Source organism: Chroicocephalus ridibundus, chromosome 2 (assembly GCF_963924245.1).
Source record: "Chroicocephalus ridibundus chromosome 2, bChrRid1.1, whole genome shotgun sequence".
NCBI lineage: Eukaryota > Metazoa > Chordata > Aves > Charadriiformes > Laridae > Chroicocephalus > Chroicocephalus ridibundus.
In genome coordinates, this window is record NC_086285.1 from 638,361 (window position 1) to 661,606 (window position 23,246).

The 23,246-nt window shown below is 63.7% G+C and overlaps 2 protein-coding genes across 2 annotated transcripts; one reads left to right on the forward strand and one right to left on the reverse strand.

Annotated features, from left to right (window-relative positions):
• The first annotated feature begins 1,457 nt into the window (after positions 1-1,457).
• Positions 1,458-12,218, forward strand: LOC134510933 (zinc finger protein 777-like). The gene is made up of 7 exons (XM_063324147.1): positions 1,458-1,547; positions 2,574-2,861; positions 3,757-3,883; positions 4,910-5,098; positions 6,149-6,469; positions 7,162-7,278; positions 9,225-12,218. Exons 1-7 carry the CDS (start codon positions 1,524-1,526, stop codon positions 10,292-10,294), a joined length of 2,136 nt encoding a protein of 711 aa, XP_063180217.1. The 5' UTR covers positions 1,458-1,523; the 3' UTR covers positions 10,295-12,218.
• Positions 12,219-13,846: 1,628 nt separating this feature from the next.
• LOC134510938 (zinc finger protein 398-like) lies at positions 13,847-21,661 on the reverse strand. The gene is given in 6 exon segments (XM_063324154.1): positions 13,847-15,412; positions 16,175-16,294; positions 18,948-19,074; positions 21,057-21,389; positions 21,391-21,444; positions 21,638-21,661. Coding segments are annotated over 6 exon segments (1,707 nt in total). The 3' UTR covers positions 13,847-14,363.
• Between the last annotated feature and the right edge of the window lie 1,585 nt (positions 21,662-23,246).

The following is a 23,246-nucleotide window of genomic DNA, read 5'->3' on the forward strand; positions in this document are numbered from 1 at the left end:
GCACCATGGCAGGACCCTCCCGAGGGTGGCCAGCAGCCAGGATGTCCCCTCCGTCACCTCCCGCTGCCATTCCTCCAGCAGCTCCCGCTCCTCTGCCAAGAACCAGGCTGCCACATCCGTCCTCCAATGTCACCGGCGCCTGCGGGGATGACACCGGGGGGTCCCTGCTGGGAATAAACTGCACGTGTTTGTGGGGAACGGGGCTTTGCTGCCGGACCCCCCCCTGGGGGGTGGCACCAGGGGACCAGGACAGTCTGTGGGGTCTGGAGATCAGTGGCACCAAGGCGGTCCAGGTTGGTGGCACCAGGGAACCGGGACAGTCAATGGTGCCCTGGGCTCGGTGGCCTCGGAGGGTCTGCGGGAGTCTATGGGGTACGAGGTCGGTGGCACCGGGGGACCAGAGCAGTCTGTGGGGTCTGGAGATCAGTGTCACCGGGGGGTCCGGCAGTCTCTGGAGTCCAGGGTTGGTGGCTCTGGGGGTCCGGGTTGGTGGCACCAGGGACCAGGACAGTCAATGGTGCCCTGAGGTCGGTGGCATGGGGGAGTTTGGGGCAGTCTATGGGGTGTGAGGTTGGTGGCACCAGGAGACCAGGACAGTCTATGGGGTCCGGATTGGTGGCTCTGGGGGTTCTGGGGGGTCGGTGGCACCAGGGCACCAGGACAATCAATAATGTCCCGGGGTCGGTGGCCCTGGGGTGTCCAGGGGAGTCTATGGGGTGCGAAGTCGGTGGCACCGGGGGACCAGGATGGTCTATGGGGTCCAGGGTTGGTGGCAACTGAGGATTCTGGGGGTGGGTGGCACGGGGGGGGATCAATGACACCGGGGGACCAGGACAGTCGATGGTGTCCCAGGGTTGGTGGCCTCAGGGCGTTCAGGGCAGTCTATGGGGTGCGAGGTCAGTGGCATCAGGGAACCGTAACGGTCTATGGGGTCCAGAGCTCGGTGGCACCAGGGGACTGGGACAGTTTATGGGATCCGGGTTGGTGGCACTGGGGTTCGGGGGGTTGGTGACATGGGGGCGGTCTGGGATCAGTGGCACCGGGCCACCAGGACAATCAAGAATGTCCTGGGGTTGGTGGCGCCGGGGGGTTTAGGGGAGTCTGTGGGGTGTGAGGTCGGTGGCACCGAGGGACCAGAGCAGTCTATGGGGTCTGGAGATCGGTGGCACCGGGGGCGGGGGGGGGGGGGTCCGGGTTGGTGGCACCAAGGGACCAGGACAATCAATGGGGTGCGGGGTCGGTGGCACCGGCTTTTCTGCAGATCGGTGGCCCCGGGGGTTCGGGACATTCAGCGGTGTCCCGGGCTGTGGGAGCGCTCGGTGGGGTACCGGGGGGGGTGGGGGTGGCCCCGGTGGCCCCGGGGTGTCACCGGCGCTCGCCGGCCCCGCCGCGCCTCCTCCCGGCCGCCAGGGGGCGCCCCCGCCGCGCGCCCGGCCCCGCCCCCTCCTGCAGCGCCCCCTCACGGCCCGGCGGGCGGCGCGGCCGCGGGGCGCGCGGGCCCGGTGGCGGCGGCGGCGGCGGCCATGTCCCGCCGGGGCCCCCCTCAGGTGAGGGCCAGGACCGGGCCCGCGGGGGGCGGGAGTCTCCCCCCGCCGGGGTCTGCCCGGGCACGGCGGCGGTACGGGCCCCGCCGGTCGCCGAGGCTGCGGCCCGCGGCCCGGGGGAGGGAGGCGCTGGGGGGGGGGGGGAGTGTCTCCGGGGTGCCGGTTCTGAGGGACGGGGTGGGGGGCTGGGGACCCCCCCGGGGATGAGGGGAGGGGGGTCCCTTTGGGGTGGTTCAGGGAGGGTGGGGACACCCTGGGGACGAGGGGGGGGGTGTCCCTTTACGGTGCCGGGGGAGGGTGGGTTGGCGACACCCCGGGGATGAGGGGCGGGGGGGGGGTCCCCTTGGTGGCTGCCGGTTCAGGGGGGCTGGGGACACCCCGGGGTTGAGGGGGAGGGTCCCTTCGGGGGGGCTGTGGGGCAATTCGGGGACAAGGAGGGGGTCCCCTTGGGGTGCCGGGCGGGAGGGGCCTGGGGACACGCCGGGGATGCCGGGGGGGGGTCCCTTGGGGGAATGGGGGAGGTGGGGCCAGGGGACACCCTGGGGCCGGGGGTCCCCTTGGGGGGACAGTCCCTGGGGGGACAGGGGTCTGGGGGTCCTCATGGGGGGACGGTCCTGAGGGATGGGGGACACTTCGGGGACAGAGTCCCCTTGGGGTGCCGGTTCAGGGGGGCTGGGGACACCCCGGAGCTGAGTGGGGGGTCCTTTTGGGGTGCTGGGGGAGGGGGGATTGGGGACATCTTGGGGTTGGGGGGGGGAATCCCCTTGGGGGGATGGGGGAGGTGGGGCCGGTGGACACCCTGAGGTCGGGGGTCCCCTTGGGGTGCCGGGCCCTGGGGGACAGGGGGCCCTGGGGGGCACCCCAAGGATGCTGGTCGTGGGGTCTGGATGGAGGTGGGGGGAGTCTCCCAAGGGTCCTGAGGGATGGGGGTGGTTGCAGCCGGCGTCTGGCCTATCCCCTGTGGGATGTGGGGGTCCCTTGGGCCTCCCCCTGCTGCGCTTGACGTCTCTTTTTCACACCCCCCCCCAGGTCTCAGGCACCCCCCGGCGCAAGGCCATGGGGCCACGGGCCACGGCGGGGCAGGTGGAGGCCCAGCAGCTGCAGGAGCTGCGGAGCCGGACGGAAAAAGCCGAGCGGAGGCTGCTGGCCTGCGAGAACCTGGTCGGGGAGCTGGGCAACAACCTGGCCGCCCTGGGCAACCTCCTGCAGGACTACGGGCACCTCCAGCAGCGGCTGGACAACGTGGAGAATCTCCTGAAGAACAGGAACTTCTGGATCCTGCGGCTGCCCCCCGGATCTCGGGGAGAGGTCCCCAAGGTAATGGCATCTGGCCCGGCCCCTGGAAGCACCGGTGCCACCACCAAAACCACCTAAACCATGGGGTTTAGGGAATGCCGGAGGGATTTTAGCAGTGGGCTCGGGGGCTGAGTGCCTGCGAGGCTTGGACTTGGAACCACAGACTGATTTGGGTGGGAAGGGACCTTAAAGATCATCCAGTGCCACCCCCTGCCCTGGGCAGGGACACCTCCCACCAGCCCAGGTGGCTCCAAGCCCCGTCCAACCTGCCCTTGAACCCCTCCAGGGATGGGGCAGCCACAGCTTCTCTGGGCAACCTGGGCCAGGGGCTCACCCCCCTCACAGCCAAGAATTTCTGCCTCACATCTCATCTCAGTCTCCCCTCTGTCAGTGGAAAACCCTTCCCCCTCGTCCCATGGCTCCCCTCCCTGCTCCAGAGTCCCTCCCCAGCTTTCCTGGAGCCCCTCGAGGGCCTGGAAGGGGCTGGAAGGTCTCCGCGGAGCCTTCTCTTCTCCAGGCTGAACCCCCCCAGCTCTCTCAGCCTGTCCCCACAGCAGAGGGGCTCCAGCCCTCCCAGCAGCTCCGGGGCCTCCTCTGGCCCCGCTCCAACAGCTCCGTGTCTCTCCTGTGCTGAGGCCCCAGCGCTGGAGGCAGCACTGCAGGGGGGTCTCCCCAGAGCGGAGCAGAGGGGCAGAATCCCCCCCTCGCCCTGCTGCCCACGCTGCTGGGGATGCAGCCCAGGCTGCGGGGGGGTTCTGGGCTGCCGGTGCTCGCAAGCCCTGATGTGGCCAGACACGCTTTGCTCTGTGCCTGCCCGGAGCTCCGGCAACCAAAGCCAAGCGCTGACTTGCACGCGCCTGTTTTCGTTACCCAAGCGCACCAGGAGTCACCGAGCGCGTCATACTTGTGATTCCAGGTACCGATCACCTTCGATGACATTTCGGTGTACTTCAACGAGCAGGAGTGGGAGAGGCTGGACCGCTGGCAGAAGGATCTGTACCGGGCCGTGATGAGGGGGAACTACGAGATGCTGATCTCCTTGGGTAAGGCACAGGGGCTGCGCCGCGCCGGCGGGGAGGGCTGGACCCCGACCCACGGCCTGGTTCGGTGGGGCTGGAGGCCCATCGCCAGCAGAACCCCTCCTGGCAGTCAGACCCACGTATTTTCCCTCCTCCCTGCTTGTAAGGAATGAGCAATGTCTGTAAGAGATGGCTGTAGGAAATAATAGTGGCGATAACAGTACGAACAATATCAATTATACAAAATATCCACGTGAGATGCTGTTCCTGACGACGATGTAAGTGGATTCCAGGGTCAGGGAACCATCTTCCAGCACAGTTCAGGAATTCTCTGGGTGAAGTCTGATAATCGCACCTTGAACTTGTTTTTCTGTCTGTTAAAGCCCCTCTGGGAAGCGACAGGGACGTTTCCATGTACCTGCCTAAAGAACTGACCGAATCACGCTCGGTCTTTCTGAGGCCACCTGACGTTCTTGGGTGATTTGGGCTGTAAGACATTCCCCACCAAAAGCCGTTTCTTTGGCGTGACTCGTACCGCGCTGGTCTGTGCAGCTGCTCACGTTGAGGCTTCGCTTTTCTCGGTAATATTTTGTAGAAACAGAACAAACGTGTTCCCCTCCTGGTCCCGCCTGGCACCGACATCTCTACGGAGCAGGTTGGTTTCTGTCCCTGCTCCGGAGCGATGGCTCGGAAGAGTTGCTTTTCAAATCACTGCTAAAGGCGAAACGGGAGGAAAATGTTAAAGACAGACCTTCCTCTTTCCTTTAAGATTTTAGGTCACGTTCTGTTATTTAGATACTCTCTGTACTTGAGCTGCAGCTCATGGGCGAGTCCCAACACAGGACCAAGGAACCGACGTCACAGTTTTTCCGTGTTTCCGTACGAGTAATACGTTTGCGTCTGTCGGTACTGCTGCAGGCTCCGGGGTCAGGGAGAGAAGGGGTGCTCAGAGAACGGGTGCTCGGAAACGTTTGGGAGTTCGACCTAATGAAGGGGCAGCCAGTTTCCTAATTAACCACGCTGTCCTCTGCTCCTCCGCCCCGCGAGCAGACTATGCCGTGTCCAAGCCTGACATCCTGTCCCGGATCGAGAGGGATGAAGAGCTCTGTGTCCGAGACGGTCAGGAGCTCCTACTGACCGGTGTCGGAGACGATCAGGAGCTCCCGGGGGCACCAGAAGAGACGGACCAGATGAAAGAGGCTTTGGGAGAAGACGAATTCCCTGTGGAAGCTGACACAGGTAAGTCGGGGGTGCCAGGAGGAGGTGGCAGCTCCTGTCTCGGCTTTGTCAGGACATCTCCCAGCAGTGTCCGTGTTGGGAATGAACTGCTCTGAGGGTTTGTTGACTGCGTTGACTAAACCTCCACGGAGTACCTGGAATCTTTCTTCCAAGAGGAACGTTTGTGCTTGGTCAGATGAATCCTGTGGAGAAAACCAGACAAAGCCTGTCAGGAGGGGCTGGGATGGAGTCTGGAGCGGTGGGATGGACCTCTTGTGATCCCTTCCAGTCCTCTTTCTGTGCAGTTGGGCAATCCTTCTTCACCCGATGCCGTGCGTGAGCCCTAGGGCTTCCAAAAACACTCCTGGTGCCTTGGTTGAGAGAGGAGACGTGGTGGGAAGTGAGGAACCTGGGAATCTGGGGTGGGAGGAGGAGGCGGGAGCAGCTCCGCTGGTCAGGAGGTCAGGAGAGCCTTGGGGCATGGCATGGGACAGCTGGAAGAATCAATGGTTAAAGAGCGCGAAGGCTGGGCTAGAAGGTCGGAGACGCTGGAAAGGGCCAGGCAGACCCTGACAGAGGCAAGAGGAGAAGAATTGCGTGGGCTCTTTGCTGCAGGACTGAGGAGTTGGGGGCTAAAGAAGCCCCAGGTGAGCGGTGGGGGGCGGGGGGGGCGCAGAGGCAGGGCAGGCTCAGTCCCTCGGGAAGCGTCACCCACGAGTGTCACGAGCCCCGAGCGTGTGTTCGGGGGTTGGTTTGTCGAGTGCTGACGGGTAGAGAGGAAAAAGACGTTACGTAGGCAGAGGCCGTCCCTCTCCTTTGATATTTTAGTTCGTGTGCTGCTATTTAGGTCTTCTCTGGACTTGAGCTGCAGCTGCGCTCCTGGCTGGGCCCTGCCACGGGGCCAAGACAGCAGCACCGCCTTTCCTGTTGGAGCACGGATAATTTCTGTGTGTCTGTCCGTACCGCTGCTAGCCCTGGGGTTAGGGAGGGAAGGGGCACCTTGAGAGTTTGACGGAATAAAGGTGCAGCCGGTTCCTGGTAAAACACGATGCTCCTCTGCCCCGTGAGCAGGCGGTGATGTCTCCAAGCCTGACGTCCTGTCCTGGATGGAGAGGGATGAAGAGCTCTGCGGCAAAGACGGTCAGGAACCCCCGCTGACACGTATCGGAGACGGGCAGGAGCCCCTGCAGACAGACATCCGAGATTGTCAGGAGTCCCCGCAAGCACAGGTGGGAGACGATCAGGAGTCCCCCCAAACAGGCGTCCCAGGCGATCAGGAGCCCCTGCAGACAAGCGTCCCAGACGGTCAGAAGTCCCCGCGGACACCAGAAGAGATGGACCAGAAGGAAAAGGCTTTGGGAGAAGATAAAGTCTCCACGGAAGCTGACACAGGTAACTTACGTCGGTGCCGGGAGGACTTGCTTTCCCGGGCCGTTCCTGTCCCAGCTCTGTCAGGAAGGTCTCCCAGCAGTGTCTGTGGGACACAGCATGGCAGGTCACCGTGCTTCCAGGGAAAACGGACGGGGTTCCAGGTCCTGAACGCAAGGAATACTGCCTGTAGAGTTGCTGGGGAGGGTTTGGGAGGGATGAGGTTGCTCTACAGAGGTGACAGCACGCAGCACCTTGGTGACTTTCCTCCCAGCCCTCTCTCTGCTTTTGGTCCTCGTGTGTGGCTTCACTCCGGTTCCTTCTAACACCTCACGTGCTTTCCGTAGAATCACTGAGGTTGGAAAGAACCTTGAGGATCGTGGAGTCCAACCGTTAGCCCAGCCCTGCTGAGCCCACCACTACCCCACGTCCCTCAGCACCACGTTGGCCCGGCTTTTAAATCCCCCCAGGGATGGCGACTCCCCCACTGCCCTGGGCAGCCTCTTCCAATGCTCGACAATCCTTTCCCTGGAGAAATTTTTCCTCATATCCATCCTAAACCTCCCCTGGCGCAACATGTCATGGCTTCTTGAGCCGTAGCTCCCTCTGGCTCTTCGGCACGCTCCCAACACGCCTTGGGCGAGCATCACACCAAAGCAGGAAGGCGTGAGCTCCCGCGTTAAAAAAAGTTGCTAAAAATTGCTCCTCTCTGCCAGCGGAACTCCCCATCCTGGTGATGAACGTCATGTCCCTGAGCGCGCAAAAAGGGGAGCTGCGCAGGGAGGATCAGCCCGAGGAAGAGGTGGAAGAGGACCCGGCCGAGCCTGGCAGCCGTGAGTAACCCGGCGCAGGGGGGCCACGGGGCCCCGCAGGCAGGAAGCAACTCGCTACCCTGCTTGAAACGGGGAAGGAGAAGAAACCTGGAGGCCTCTCTTCTGGCACCGAGCAAGGGAAGGGGCTGGCGGTGGGTGTTTCGACCCTATCGTCTCTGCAGAAAGAACAACGGTTGGGGTTCCTTCTCTCAGAAACGGGGGGAGAGCTGGCAGCAGCGGCACGCTTCCTGCCTCCAGCTCCGCTGCGTTACGGTAGGGCTGGCCTCGAGCTCAGGTGGCTTCCCGTGGCACGGCCCTCTTCTCCGTGGGGAGCAGAGGGCGTAGGAAGGGGCACGGCCGCCTGCAGACACCCTCTGTTCCGGTCCTGACGTTTTGTCAAGCCGATGCGCAGAGCGCTTCCTCGTCCAGGGACTCGGAGCCCGTGCCTGGCACTGGTGCGCAGTTAAAGGGCACGGGTTGTGGGCATGGCTTACGCCGGCCAAATGGGCCACAGCGGGGTGTGGAGAGCTCGCCACAGCCCTCGGCGTTGCACAGCCCCCGCGGGAGATGGTTCTCCCGCAACGTTTGGCGTTTGCCGGCGTAGTCCCAAGCTTAGCAGAAGCGAAGAGCCTGAAGTACCGCAGTCTGTCGCTCTTCAATGACCTTTTTTCCGGCTACACCTCGTGGCCGTCGGTGGTGCCCTGGTTCTAGAGGTGGATCCCTTTGCGCCACCGGCCCTGATGGCCCCGCAGCAAACCACAGCCTGGTTCTTCCTGGGAGCAAGAGATCTGCCCCCTGAGACCACGTTGGGTTGCTCAGGGCAGGTGGGCAGGACGCTGTGGTGGCACCCGCGCCTTTCCAAACCGCGTTCCCAGATTCAGCGACTCGTTCGGGATGTCATATCCAAGCACGTTCAAGAGCAGGAAGTTAGTGGAAGTGGTCAACATGGATTTACCAAGGGTGAATCATGCTTGACCAATCTCATAGCCTTCTAGGACGTTATAACTGGTTGGCTGGACGAGGGCAGAGCAGCAGATGTCATCTACCTTGACCTCAGCAAGGGCAGAGAAGAACCTCAGGAGGTTCAACAAGGACAAGCACAGGGTCCTGCACCTGGGGAGGAAGAACGTCAGGCACCAGCATAGGTTAGGGGTGGACCTGCTGGAAAGCGGCTCTGAAGAAAAGGATCTGGGGGTCTTGGTAGACAGTCAATTATCCGTGAGGCAGCAACGTGCCCTTGTCGCCAAGAAGGCCAACGGAATTCTGGGCTGCGTAGGGAAGAGTGTGGCCAGCAGGTCGAGGGAGGTCATCCTCCCCCTCTACTCTGCACTGGTGAGGCCACAACTGGAGTACTGTGTCCAGTTCTGGGCTCCCCAGTTCAAGAGGGACGGGGAACTGCTGGAGAGAGTCCAGCGCAGGGCAACGAAGATGATGGAGGGGTTGGAGCATCTCCCTGATGAGGGAAGGCTGAGAGAGCTGGGACTCTTCAGCCTGGAGAAGAGAAGGCCGAGGGGAGACCTTATGAACGTTGACAAGTACCTAAAGGGTGGGTTGAAGGAGGATGGAGCCAGACTCTTTTCGGTGGTTCCCAGTGACAGGACGAGGGGTAACGGGCACAAGCTGGAACATAGGAAGTTCCCATCAAATATGAGGAAAAAACTTCTTTACAGTGAGGGTGACAGAGCCCTGGGACAGGCTGCCCAGGGAGGGTGTGGAGTCCCCTTCTCTGGAGACTTTCAAGCCCCGCCTGGACGCAGCCCTGAGTGACGTGCTCTGGGCAATCCTGCTTTAGCAGGGGGGTGGGACGAGGTGATCTCTAGAGGTCCCTTCCAGCTCTGAAAAATCCCGTGATTCCGTGATTTGTTGGTAGCTCCTTTATTGCTAAAAGCCTGCTCGGTGCTTTGGATAAACCACAACCTGGGTTTATCCTGGGAGGGTGAATGACCAGTGCCTGCGTTCCGTTCCAGAGAAAGGCTTTTTACTGGGAAGTGAAGCAGCGCGTGAAGGGGCTTCTCCTCCTGAAAACGTCAAGGTGAAGGAAGAGGAGCCTGAGGCGTTGCAAGAGGTTTCCGCACCCTCTCCCAGCCCAGAGATCCAGAAGTGCCCCAAAAGTGAGCAGGGCAAGGCCAAGAGCAAGAAGAAGCCGAGCAGATGTCCAAGCAGCAGGCTGCTGATGGGCAACTGTCGGCGTGGCGACGTGCGCGAGTGGTCGCACCCCTGCACCGAGTGCGGGAAGCGCTTCCGCCTGAAAATCAACCTCATCATCCACCAGCGGAGCCACGCCAAAGAGGGGCCCTACGAATGCACCATGTGCGAGATCAGCTTCGCCGACAAAAGCCACCTGGACCTTCACCAGAGCATCCACATAAAAGACAGGGCCTTTGGGGCCAAGGTCTGGGGGAACGTCCACCCAGAGCTGAGGATCCGGCCGAGGAGGAAGTTCTACGGGGCTTTCTGTGGAGGTGCCAACAGTCTGAGCAACGGGACGTACGCTGGGGGGGCCTGGCTGGGCCAGGCCAAGGAGGAACCGGACAGAGGGAGCCTGTCCAGCACGTGTTTCTCCCGACAGCAGAGTCCCAAATCTCCTAGGAAGCCTTTGCTGAAGTGCAGCCATTGCAAAAAGATTCTCTCTTGCACCTCTTCCCTCCAGCGGCACCTGCAGATCCACTCGCAGGACAGGCCGTATTGCTGCACCGCCTGCAAGAAACGCTTCACCCGCAGGACTCACCTCTCGCGCCACCAGAAAATACACGAGCGCCAGAAAGCCCTGGCCGCCCTGCAACAGCCCGCCACCGTCGCGCCAGCGCCCCGGCAGCCCCAACCGCGGGCAAGCCCGGAGGCTCCTCGCTCAGCGGCGCAGGCATCCGAGAAAAATGCGGCCAACGCAGGCAAAGGAGTTCCAGCAAACGTGCTCCCGGTTGGTCCCGGAGAACTCGGACCGCCGGACAGGAACTGCCAGGACTGGGGTGGGAGAGCCGCCCAGCCTGTGGTTAGACTGGGAAATAGGGCGGTGGTTTCGGGGGTGACAGAGAAATGACGACGGGAGGGATCCCAACTGTTGAGAGAAACTGCGCGAGCGTGGATTTTTGCACATGGCGGGGGCGCTGGGGCTGCGAAACCGTCTGTCCGCTGGATTTTAGGAGCTTTCCTGAATTGTAGAAGGAATCAAAAGGTTGGATACCGCCACGACAGAAGCCTCCGGTGATCCAAAATGCTTTATCATTCCTCGGACTCTCGCGTCCGCTGGCTGACGCGTGAAGTTTTTTCAGGCTGACCTTGCTGGGAGGTTACCGGGTACAAACCCTGCAGCCCAGCGAGAGGAATCGCCAACAGCCGTCGAGCTCACCCGTTATTTGCTGTCGGAGCTGACCCCCCCCCTCGCGTCTGGAAATCCAGCGACACCGGCGAAGAGGACACAGAGAGAAGGGAATGAAGCTGGCGAGCCAGGCGGGATTCCCAAGGAGCTTTTCGCCTCACTGACAAAATTTCTTGACCCAAGACGCCGGATGAAGAGAGCGCGGCATCTCCGAGACCCCACCGCGTCCTGGCCACGCTTGTTGAGTAACTCGCTCTCCTGAGGAAACCTGCTGGATCAGGCGGGGAACACCCGAGCCTTGCGTTAGGAGAGACCTCGAACAAATCGCAGCGCGACGTTTTCGGCTTGCGCCGCGGGCGTTTCCGAGCTGCCAGCGGCGCTCCTTCCCCAAGGGGGTCGTCCCGCGACAGCCGGGAACGCCCGCGAGAGCGAACTCCCTCAGGACCAGCCTGCACAGATGGAGAGTCACTTTAGACATAACTCAGGGGTGAGATTACCCCTGCGCCGCGGCAGCGGCGGTCGGCGCCAGGACCCCTCCTGGGGGGCTCAGGCGCGTCGGCTGCGGAAGGAACCCCCCCCTCCTCCCCACTCTCCAAACCCCCCCCCAACTCTCCAAACGGACTCACGTGCGAAATCCCACTGTAACTAATCCTGTGTGAAGACTAGTTCTGCGAACTACCTCAAACGTCTCGCGGAGTGAGACCTGCCCAAGGGGCCCGCGGGTCAGCGGAGCCCGGCGAGCGACGGCAACCAGCCCAGGTGCGGCTCCGGCCTCCCCAGGAATCGCTCCCAACTGCTCGCGTCCACGGGCCAGAGCCCCGCGTGCGTCACGTGCGCTGCTGGGTACAGAGAGAGGAAACCATTCCTGGTGGCATGGAATCGTGTACAGACAGAGAGAGGAAAATCATTCCTGGGGGCATCGCCGTGCAGACCAAACGGAGCAGCGGTTAGAACTCTTTTTGAGTTTAGTTTTCTGTGTGTCTGTGTGTGTTTTGTTTGTTTGGGTTTTTTTTTTCCATTGAGTTGCTTGATGTAATTATTTGATGTCACTGTGTCTCTGTCCCTCTCCCGGCGGGGAGCGCGAGGAACCGGTTTGCTGCTCGGATTTTTCATTCCTGGCCCTTCGCGAGGTCCTGGTGGGCTGCTGCGGGCAGCGCGTTTTGGGCACCGAGGAAATGCGCGTGCCGCGTCCTGCTGTAACCCTCAGCGCCGAGAGGTGCCCGGCCACCCCCCTGCCCCGCGGGAGGGACGGCGGCGTCAAAGCTGCTCCTTGGGGACGACACACCACGACGTCCCACTGCTCCTCGGGCCTGGTTTCTCGCAATCCCGTCCCCCCGGGATTGCGGCGCATGCCTGGACCGCAGCCGTGAGGAGGTGACGGTGGCAGACACGTTGACCCCGTGTCCCCAAGGGATGACGCTGCCTCCTGCCAAGCCCGGGAGGATGCGGGGATGGTTGATGCCTTACGGTGGCGCGGTGACGGTGGGTCTGGTGCTCCGGCACAGCCTGTAGTGGCCAAACTGGTCATCCCAGCCCAGGTAGAGACCCCCCCCGTCGATCCCAGTGACGGTGTGACGGTATCGCTGGTGGGTGATGCCTCCGCCTGGGTGGCGTGGAGGGGCCGGCCCCTCCCGGGGGCCAAGCGCCCCAGCCCAGAGCTTTCCTTCTGAAGCCGTTGGGACTGGGACCGGCGTTTCCCGTGAAATCCCAGACCCTTTTCTCAGGCTACGGAGTCAATAAAGTATTTGTCTGTAACCAGCTGCCCGGTTCCTGGCGGGGGGTGCTGAGCTGGCCCCCTCGCGCGCTGCCGGGGATGGGGTAACCAGGCAAAGGGCAGCTCCAGCCTGGGGGAGGGGGCGCAGGGGGGGGCATGGGGTCATCGCCAGCAGCTCCCTCACCCCCTCCTGCGCACGGTGGCCAAGCCCCCAGGGAGTGTCCCAGGGGCGAGGGCGCGGGGATGGCTTGGGACCGTCAGCTGCCGTTGCAGCGGGGGCCGGGGGAGGCCCGAGAGCGGGGCTGGGGCAGCGGGACCACGAGGCCCCCCAGCCTCTGTGTCCCCTCCTGTCACCGTGAGGAGTCCCTGAGCCTCCGCGGCCACATGGGGCCACGCAAGGGGACGTTGTGGTCCTTTGCCACCATCCCAGGCCTTGCTGGACACCCCCCAGTACATCCCAGCCCCTTGCACTGGACCCAGCACCCTGGCGTGAGCCCCAGGGCCGCGCAGAGGGGCAGGACCACCCCCCGCTGCTCTGCCTGGGGCAGTCCAAGCCCTGGGGACCCCCCCAGCTCCCAGCCACGCTGCCCGCAGGTGACGTGGGTGCCCTCAGTGGAAACGGCCACCAAACCTCAGCCCATGGCAGCAGCCACGCTGGGGGAGGGCAGAGCCACAGTAGGGGTGTCTCCGGGGTGTTGTCGCCCACCACTGTCCCCCAGGATGTCACCATCACCCTGGGTGCCACCAGGACACCCCCAGGATTGTCAACCGCACGCCCCAGGGATGTCACTTGTCACCCCCTGGGCCGAAGCGCGGGGACAGGGGCACTGTCTGTGCCCCGGGGTGCCACTGCCTTGCGAATGCTGCCCCCGTGGACCAGGGCAGGTCCATGGGGGGACTCAGGCTGCCGGGCCCCACGGAGCCGTGCTGGGTGCTCCTACATGGGGACAAACACAGCGGGCGCAGGGGGCCGAGCCCTGGGGACACCCCGACCACGGCCAAGAAGGTCGAGCCCTCCGCAGGGGACAGGACGGGCGGCCAAGGGGACCGGGGAAGGGCAGGGCCGCAGGCAGGAGGGAGTCCCGTGGGTCCCTGGCATCTCAGCCCCCGCATTCCTGCGGGGCGGCTCCTACATTCCTATGGGGCAGTTCCCATCAGGCAGGTCCGCATTGCCGTAGGGCGGCTCCGCGTTCCTCCCCTCCTGGCCCGTGGCCTTCTCCTCCCTGGCAGCGAGTCCAGGGGCCCCTCAGGGCTCCTCGCCTGCCTTAATCACGGCCTCATTAAGGGTGCCCGACACCGCCGGGGGCGAGGGCTGGGCTCTTCCCCGCCCCCCCCCAGAGCAAAGGACCTCGCGCGTCACACGGATGGGATGCCGGGGCAGGGGGGGGACACGGGGTGGCTGCCCCTGGGGTGCCGAGCAGGAGCCGCACCCACGGGAGAGACGTATGTTATGATTTACAGGGATCGCGTACCCAAACTCCCTTCGGCGCGATCCCAGTCGTCCCCTCCCCGAGACCACAACCGGAGACCACAACCGGAGACAACCGTCAGCCCAGTCTTTTATCCGAGTCTCTTCCCGGCTCGTCTGATTGATGCTTTGGGGACAACACGATGACCCCGGCTGCTGCCCGGCCGCAACAGCCCCTTCCCGGGCCACCCAGCGCCCCCTCCACGCTGGTAGTGTCTGAATAACCCTGAGTTCGACCGCGCCGCTGCCCGCCCCGCCGGACCCGACGCAGCCGAATCCGGCTCCTCAGCCGAATCCCTCTTCCACGGGGCAGCGGCACAACCTGGCTCAGCCCCGGCTACTGAACCTTCTCCGTTGCCTCTTGGGCCAGTCTCTTCACCCCCGGCGCGTTTTCCTGCCCGCGCAGCACATCAACCTGCCTCCATCCTCCTCCTCCTGGAGACCCAGCGGTGCGGAGCCCCACAGCAGTGCCACGAGCCCCACGGCGGTGCCACGAGCCCCACGGCGGTGCCACACCAGCTGCCGGGCGTGTGCCGTCGTCGCAGGCTGCTGCACCTCTGCGGAGCAGCCCGGAGAAACGCCGCCCCTTCCCTTCTCCAGCCCTCGCGCTACGGATTATCCTGGGTCAAAGCTTTGCAGGGGCTGGTCTCGTGGATGGGCAAGCTGACGGCAGGCGAGCTGGCCACGGCGTGAACTTTTTGGTGGTGGTTCAGAGACTGCCGGTGCCGGAAACTCTTGCTGCAGCCGTTGCACTGGAAGGGCCGCTGCTGGGTGTGCCGGCGCTGGTGTTCCTCCAGCGAGGCTTTTTGGGGGAAGCTCTCCGTGCACTCGATGCAACGGTAGAGCCGCTCCCCGGCGGCACTGGCCCGCGCCGGCCGGCCGGCCCACCCGCCCCGCAGCTGCACCCCGTGGATGCGCTGGTGCTTCTGGAGGTGGTGCTTCTGGATGAAGCCCTTGCCGCAGGCCGGGCAGCGGTAGGGCCGCTCCCCGGTGTGGATGCGGTAGTGTTTGTTGAGGTTGGACTTCTCGTTGAAGCTCTTCCCGCAGGCAGGGCACTGGAAGGGCCGCTCGCCCGTGTGCAGGCGCTGGTGCCGCAGCAGCGCGGCGTGGTGGGCCAGGCTCTTGCCGCAGGCCGTGCAGATGAAGGAGCCGTTGCTCTTCCTCGCCTGGTGGCTCTGCTGCCGCGCCAGGAGGTTGCGCTTCAGCCGGACGCTCTTCCAGCCCAAGGGGAGCGCGCGGGGCTCTTCCCCCACGGCGCAGGGACGAAGCTCCTCCAAGGTGGGCTGCGACGAGGCCGTCTCCGTGGTCACGTCTTCTCCCAGCGGCATTCCCTGGGGCAGGGCGAAGGGCTGGTCAGTCCCCACGCCGAGCACGTGCTCCGCCGGGAAAGGCAAACCCGGGGCAGGGTGAGCTTCCACCGGCACCACCACGGGCTTGAATTCAGGCTGGGCGGCCCCGTGTTTGCAGAAGTCCCCGAAGGCCTCTCCTGCCGCCTTCTGCTCGTCCAAGCCGGCGTGGCTCTGCCAGGGCACCGGCTGCTCCTGGCTCAGGGGAACCTCCTCCTCCAGCCTCCCCGAGGGTGCCTGCGGCAGAGCCAGGAGTTCAGCTCCTTCCTCCTGGGGCTGCTGCTCTTCGGTCTTGATGACGATCTTCTCACCTGCCGAAGAGACAGAGGTTCATTCCCGGCAGGGAAAGCTCTCCCCGTGCCCGCAGTGCCAGCGCGGGAGCTGAGCTTCCCCCCGCCCCGCCGCCGTGCGCCGGCGCGTTGGCGACACGAACCAGCAAACGGGCCGTTAGAAAAGGAGCGGGAAGGTTTCACCGAGAGCAACGGGGGAGAAGGGCACGCGAGGGGGGAAGGGGCGCTGGCACCTCGTGGGGGTGACCTGGTGGAGCTCAGGGACGGCTGCTGGCCTGGCAACGCCAAGACTCGAAAGGAAACCAAAACTGAGGAAACCCGAAGGCAAAAACTGAGGCCGCAGAGTCCCGGGTGGAATTTTGTCAGGAATGGCAGAGTTCAGGTGGGTGAATCTGGGGAAAAGGGTCAAAGCAAAACCTTCCGGGAGCAGGAAGGAGGGTCTGTCTGCAGGCGTGCAGCCGCAGAGCCACCCTCGCGCTACGCTTTGCCCCGGGTCTCCCTGTTTTCCGCTCTTTTTGGCTCTTCCGGACTTAAAAAAGATTTGGTCTTCAAAGTTTTAAGGAAGTCCCAATGGCATGGCTTCAATTCCCGACAGCTCCTGACCCCGTGCAGGGCTGGAGACGCTCCCGGCAGGGGCGTGATGGGCTCCGCTGGCCCCCGGGGGAGGCAGGGGCACCGCTGCAGGCAGGATCCAACCCCCGGCTTTGTGGGGAAGCAGCGGCGGCGGCAGGGACAGACCCAGCCCAACCCAAATGCTCGTTCTCAGCCTTCGCTGTGACTCACCCCCGCCGAGGTGCCCCGACACCGCTCCCTTCTCCGACAGCAGGTGGGTCCTCGCACCCGAATCCTCCCCGTCCTCGGCCGGCGGCGGCGCAGCGGGTTTGGAGCTGGCGTCCCCAGACCCTGGGAAGGAGGAAGCAGCGGAACAAACCGCTGACACCGGGGACCAGCACCAGCCCCCGGCCTCGATAAAGGGCTGCTCTCGCGCAGCGGGAGCCGGGGGGTGTCCGGGGGAGGCGTGGGGGGGTGGCGGCCCTGGGCTCCCAGAGCAGCGGCTCGGGGTTCCCAGGACCGTCCCAGCAAATGGGGTGGCGTCAGCCAAAGCAGGCAAAATGACTTCGGTTACCCCAAGAAGAAGCGACTGTCAGGCACTCAGCCTCCAAAATTTCGCCAAAAAATAATTAGTGCTAAAATTTAGGGCTGTCCGCGGCAAATCCCTGCGGGGGGAGGGTGGGGGGGGTGTATGTACGGCCCGTGTCCTGGCAATAAAGCGTGCAGGATCGCAGGCTGCCGGGGACAGCGTGGGGACGTCACCTGAAATCCCCACCACGCACCGTCCTGACCGCGCCGGGAGGGCTCTCCCTCCGCTCCCGCAGACTCTGCGCGGAGTCCCGGGATCCCAGCGGACGCCCGCTCCTCCCGCAGTGCTCCCGCTCACGGCGCGGGGGGCGACGGTGGTGGTGGTGTTTTGGGGGGAAGCCTCGCGGGGCTGACAGAGGGACAAACCCCGGCAGCGTCCCAGCGCCCCCGCTGACGCTGGCACCGCTGCGTTGGTGTGCGTCGGACGCACGGGGGTTGGGGGGGGGGGGCAGCACGAAGCACGGTTGTCACCCGCAACCGACAGACACCAAACCTTCGAGGCGTTCAAGGCGTCGCCTCTCGCTGCCCGTTCTGACACCCAGAGCGCGCGGCAGCCCACGAGCCACCGCAAGCCGGATTCCCAGAATCCCAGAAGCGTTCAGGTTGGAAAAGACCCTCGGGATCGTCGAGCCCAGCCACCGACCCCACTCTACAGAGTTCTCCCCTGCACCACATCCCCCAACACCGCATCTAAACCACTCCTAAACACATCCAGGGATGGCGACTCCACCACCTCCCTGGGCAGCCTGTTCCCGTGTCCGACCGCTCTTTCCGCAAAGAATTTTTTCCTAATGTCCAGCCTAAACCTCCCCTGCTGCAGCTTGAACCCATTCCCTCTTGTTCTAGCGCTAATTACCTGTGAGAAGAGACCAGCACCAACCTCTCTACAACGGCCTTTCAAGGAGTTGTAGAGAGCGATGAGGTCTCCCCTCAGCCTCCTCTTCCTCAAACTAAACAGTCCCAGCTCCTTCAGTCGCTCCTCGTCAGATTTATTCTCCAGGCCCTTCACCAGCTTCGTTGCCCTCCTCTGCGCTCGCTCCAGCACCTCGAGATCTCTCTCGTATTGAGGTGCCCAAAACCAGACACAACACTCGAGGTGTGGCCTCACCAGTGCTGAGTACGGGGGGACAATCCCCTCCCTCCTTCTGCTGCTCACACCATTTCTAACACAAGCCAGGATGCCATTGGCTTTCTTGGCCACCTGGGCACGCTGCTGGCTCGTGTTCAGCCGCTTGTCAATTAGAAGCCCCAGGTCCTTTTCCAGCTCTCCGGCCACGCTGCCCCAAGCCCGTAGCGCTGCACGGGGTTGTTGTGGCCCAAGGGCAGGACCCGGCGCTTGGCCTTGTGGAAGCTCGTGCCCGTTAGCCTTGTGGCCCGTTGCGGAATTTGGATGATGAGGTGAAGTCTCCGTGCTCGAAGAGCGATTAAGGCTGGCTTTGCCCCCTCTCGCGCAGCCCAGGGGAGGGAAGGCTTGTCTGGCCATCGCAGGGCACGTAAATAACGGGGGAGTCCTGGGGAGCCGGGACAGCCCTGCTTTTCGCCAGCAGAGCCAGTAAAAATCAAGAGAACCGAGACTTTGTGCAGGTCCCCGTTTCCTTGAGGGACCACGTTGCCCGGTAACTGGCTTTTGCCTCGTTACCTGCGAAATGCGTATTAACGTTGACACCCCTGTATACGCTAACGAAGATTTTGGAGATCGTGCTAAACGCGTACGGCTATAGCACTCCTCTCTCCACCCAAATCACACCACGCGTCACCTAGGGGAGGGAAACCTCGTAATCCCGGGGGATAAAAGGACGGAGCAAATGGGAGAGGAGAAACTTGATCCCCGCGGGAGCAGTCGAGGGGCTGCGTTCTCTTCCTGCGCCCCAGGCCGGGACGCCGTGCTGGGCAAGCACTGCGTCTTTCCCCCCGCTGGGCAACGTTACCCCGGGTTGTTGTAGTCGCGTTATTTTTTGCGAGCCGTATTAAGCTCGAGTAATTAGCGCTACCGTCGTCAGTGACTTTATCGACGGCACTCTTGAATCTGCGACCGTCGCTCTCAACAAAGTAACCGACTTCGGCTGTTTGTGAATCTGAGTCAGTGAGAAGTCCCTTGGCGGGACTCTGATCCTAAATCAGCGAAAGTCCTGGGTCTCTGACAGACAAATACCGGAACTACAGTCTTTTTAAGGCGACACCCATCGATCCGATCTATCCGAGTCTCTCCGTAGAGCCTCCCCACCCTCGTGCGGATCAACGCTCCCGCTTAACTCGGCGCCACCTGCGAGCTGCCCGACGCTACGCTCTACGTCCTTATCGGGATCGTCAATAAAGACGTTAAACCCAAACGGCCCCAACACTGAGCCCTGGGGGGCGACTGGGCCCGGGGGGGTGACGATTATGTCCGACCGCGCCAGGAGAGACGGATCCTCACCAAGGGAGACCACAGCCTCGCCGCTCCCCTTCGTCGCCACCCTGCAGAGCTCCTTCTGCCGGCTCTCCGCCCTGCCCCACTCCGGCTCCGGCAAACCCGCCGCCTCATCCGCGCACGCCGCTGGCACCTGAAACGGCAGGAGGCACCTTGGGCGCGTCCCTGTGAGCCGGGGCTTGTCCCCCTTCGTCACCGTGGGCACGTCCCCGTTACCTTGGGCTCATCCCCACTGCCTTGGGGACATTCCCGTTACCTGGGGCTCGTCCCTGTTTGTCACCGTGGCCACATCCCCATTAGCTGGGGCTTGTCCCCGTTCGTCACCGTGGGCACGTCCCCGTTACCTTGGGCTCATCCCCACTGCCTTGGGGACATTCCCATTACCTGGGGCTCGTCCCTGTTTGTCACCGTGGCCACATCCCCATTAGCTGGGGCTTGTCCCCGTTCGTCACCGTGGGCACGTCCCCGTTACCTTGGGCTCATCCCCACTGCCTTGGGGACATTCCCGTTACCTGGAGCTTGTCCCCGTTTGTCACCTGGGACACGTGCCCGTTATCTGGGGCTTGTCCCTGTCACTTTGGGCTCATCCCTGTTAGCTGGGGCTTGTCCCCCTTCGTCACCGTAGGCACGTCCCCGTTACCTTGGGCTCGTCCCCATTGCCTTGGGGATATTCCCGTTACCTGGGGCTTGTCCCCGTTTGTCACCTGGGACACATGCCCATTATCTGGGGCTTGTCCCTGTCACCTTGGGCTCATCCCTGTCACTTTGGGCACGTACCTGTTAGCTGGGGCTTGTCCCTGTTTGTCACCGTGGGCACGTCCCCGTTACCTTGGGCTCATCCCCACTGCCTTGGGGACATTCCCGTTACCTGGAGCTTGTCCCCGTTTGTCACCTGGGACACGTGCCCGTTATCCGGGGCTTGTCCCTGTCACCTTGGGCTTGCCCCTGTCACTTTGGGCTCATCCCTGTTAGCTGGGGCTTGTCCCCCTTCGTCACTGTGGGCACGTCCCCGTTACCTTGGGCTCATCCCCGTTGCCTTGGGGACATTCCCGTTACCTGGAGCTTGTCCCCGTTTGTCACCTGGGACATGTGCCCGTTATCCGGGGCTTGTCCCTGTCACCTTGGGCTTGCCCCTGTCACTTTGGGTATGTCCCTGTTAGCTGGGGCTCGTCCCTGTCACTTTGGGCACGTCCCCATTAGCTGGGGCTTGTCCCCATTCATCACCGCGGGCCCGTCCCCATTACCTTGGCCTTGTCCCTGTCATCGTGGGCCTGTCCCCCTTAGCTGGGGCTCGTCCCTGTCACTTTGGGCACATCCCCATTAGCTGGGGCTCGTCCCTGTCACTTTAGACATCTCTGCATTAGCCGGGGCTTGTCCCCGTTTGCCACTATGTGCCCATCTCCGTTACCTTGGCCTTGTCCCTGACACTTTGGGCACATCCCCATAGACTGGGGCTTGTCCCTGTCACTTCAGACATGTCCCCATTAGCTGGGGCTCGTCGCATTTGTCCCCATGGGCCCGTCCCCATTACCTTGGCCTTGTCCCTGTCACTTTGGGCATGTCCCCACTAGCCGGGGCTCGTCCCCGTTGGTCACCGTGGGCCCGTCCCTGTTACCTTGGCCTCATCCCTGTCACTTTGGGCACAACCCCATTAGCTGGGGCTCGTCCCTGTCACTTCAGACATGTCCCCATTAGCTGGGGCTCATCCCCATTTGTCACCATGGGCCCGTCCCCATTACCTTGGGCTCGTCCCTGACACTTTGGGCACGTCCCCATTAGCCAGGGCTCATCCCCATTTGTCACCATGGGCCCATCCCCGTTACCTTGGGCTCGTCCCTGACACTTTGGGCATGTCCCCATTAGCCAGGGCTCATCCCCATTTGTCACCATGGGCCCGTCCCCATTACCTTGGGCTCGTCCCTGACACTTTGGGCACGTCCCCATTAGCCAGGGCTCATCCCCATTTGTCACCATGGGCCCGTCCCCGTTACCTTGGGCTCGTCCCTGACACTTTGGGCATGTCCCCATTACCTTGGGCTCGTCCCTGTCACTGTGGGCACATCCCCATAAGCCGGGGCTCGTCCCCGTTGGTCACTGTGAGCCCGTCCCCGTTACCTTGGGCTCGTCCCCGCCGGGTCCCGGCCCGGGCCTGGTTGCCCAGCGGCCGCTGTGCTGGAGCTGGCGCTCGACGTGCTCCAGCCGCCGCGTGTTCTCCTGCACCAGGGCGGCCAAGGCGGCCCATTTGCGTTCCAGCCGGTTGCCGAAATCCAGCACCGCTTTCTCCAGCCCGGACACTTTCTTCTCCGCCGTCTCCGCTCTCCCTTCCAGGCTCAGGAGCCGCCGGGCCTGCGATTCCACCTTCCTCTCCACCGCCTGCACCGCCGCCACCACCGTCCACAGCGAGATCTCGGGCACCGCCGTCGCCTTCTCCCCCTGCCCGGGGGGGGGGACCGTGGGGCTGCGGCGGGACCGGCTGCCAGGCCTCGGGCCCCCACCCGGGCTCCTGTGAGGGAGCGGGGGGGGGCGGTGAGGGGCGGCGGGACGGGACCGTGTGTGTGTGTGTGTCCCCCCCCCGCTTCCCCGCCCCGTGTCCCCGCCGACTCCCCGGTCCCGGTGTGTGTGAGGGGATGGGGGGGGAGGGGGGGGGGGGGGGTGAGGGGACCCGCCGCCCCCCCCCCCCCCCCCCCCCGCGGTACCTGCGCCGGGCCCCAGCGGGCCATGGCCGCCCGCGCCGCCGCCGCCGCCCCGACACAGCGCCCCCTGCCGGACCGACCGACACACCGCGCCGCCCCCGGGTCCCCCCCACGGTGTCGTCGTGGTGTCGTCCCCCCCCCGCCACACCGGGACCGCCGCTCCCAGCCCGGACCCCCTCCCCTCGCCCGGTGCTTCCCCGGCCTCACCCACCCCCCCGCCCCGCCTCACCGGGAGGAGCCCAGCGCCATTCCCGGTAGCCCCCGGTACCGGCCAGGCCCCCGGTGCCGAAGGGAGGCGCGTTCGGCATCTCCGTTGCTGCGGCATCCATGGGCCCTCGCCAGAAAAGGGATGAGGCCAGCGCCACCGCCGTGCCCGGTGCCGGTGTCCCATCTCGTCCCAGCGGCCCACCCGCTCCCAGCATCCCATCCATTCCCGGTGTCCCATCCACTCCCGGTGTCCCATCCACTCCCAGTGTTTCATCTCTTCCTGGCGTCCCATCCACTCCCACCATCCCATCCACTCCTGGTGCCCCATCCATTCCTGGTGTCCCTCCCACTCCCAGTGTCCCGTCTCTTCCCAGTGTCCCACCTGCTTCTGGTGTCCCATCTCTTCCTGGCATTCCACTCGCTCCTGGTGTCCCACCCACTCCTGGTGTCCCGTCTTTCTCCTGATGTCCCACCTGTTCCTGGTGTCCCATCTCTTCCCGGTATCCCACCTGCTCCCAGCATCCCATCCATGCCTGGTGACCCATCCATTCCCGGTGTCCCATCTCTTCCTGACATTCCACTCACTCCTGGCATCCCATCTCTTCCCAGCATCCCATCCACTCCTGGTCTCCCATGTCTTCCCAGCGTCCCATCCACGCCCAGTGTCCCATCTCTTCCTGGCATCCTACCCACTCCTGGTGTCCCATCCATTCCCGGTGTCCCATGTCTTCCTGGCATTCCACTTGCTCCTGGTGTCCCATCCATTCCCAGTGTCCCACTCACTGCCAGTGTCCCCCATCTCTTCCTAGTGTCCCACCAACTCCCAGTGTCCCATCTCTTCCTGCCATCCCACCTGCTTCTGGTGTCCCATCTCTTTCCAGTGTCCCACTCGCTCCCAGTGTCCCATCTCTTCGTGGAATCCCACTCACTCCTGGCATCTCACGTCTTCCCCGTGTCCCATCTCTTCCTGGAATCCCACCTGCTTCCGGTGTCCCATCTCTTCCCGGTGTCCCATCTCTTCCCCGTGTCCCACTCACTCCCAGCGTCCCACCTGCTCCTGGTGTCCCATCTCTTCCCCGTGTCCCACTCACTCCCAGCGTCCCACCTGCTCCTGGTGTCCCATGCACTCCCCCCGTCCCTTGTCTTCCCAGCATCTCACCCACTCCTGATGTCTCATGTCTTCCCAGCGTCCCACCCCTTTCCGGTGTCCCACCTGCTCCCGGTGGCCCATCTCTTCCCAGTATCCCACCAACTCCCAGTGTCCCATCTCTTCGTGGCATCCCACTCACTCCTGGTGTCCCGTCTCTTCCCGACATCCCACCCACTCCTGGTGCCCCATCTGTCCTCAGTGTCCCACCCACTCCCAGTGCCCCATCTCTTCCCGGCGTCCCACCGGGGCTCAGGA

Coding starts and splice junctions, on each gene's coding strand:
- LOC134510933 (XM_063324147.1), top strand. CDS start 1,524: ATGTCCCGCCGGGGCCCCCCTCAG. Junction 2,862..3,756: donor CTCGGGGAGAGGTCCCCAAG/GTAATGGCATCT, acceptor TTGTGATTCCAG/GTACCGATCACCTTCGATGA. Junction 6,470..7,161: donor CTCCACGGAAGCTGACACAG/GTAACTTACGTC, acceptor CCTCTCTGCCAG/CGGAACTCCCCATCCTGGTG.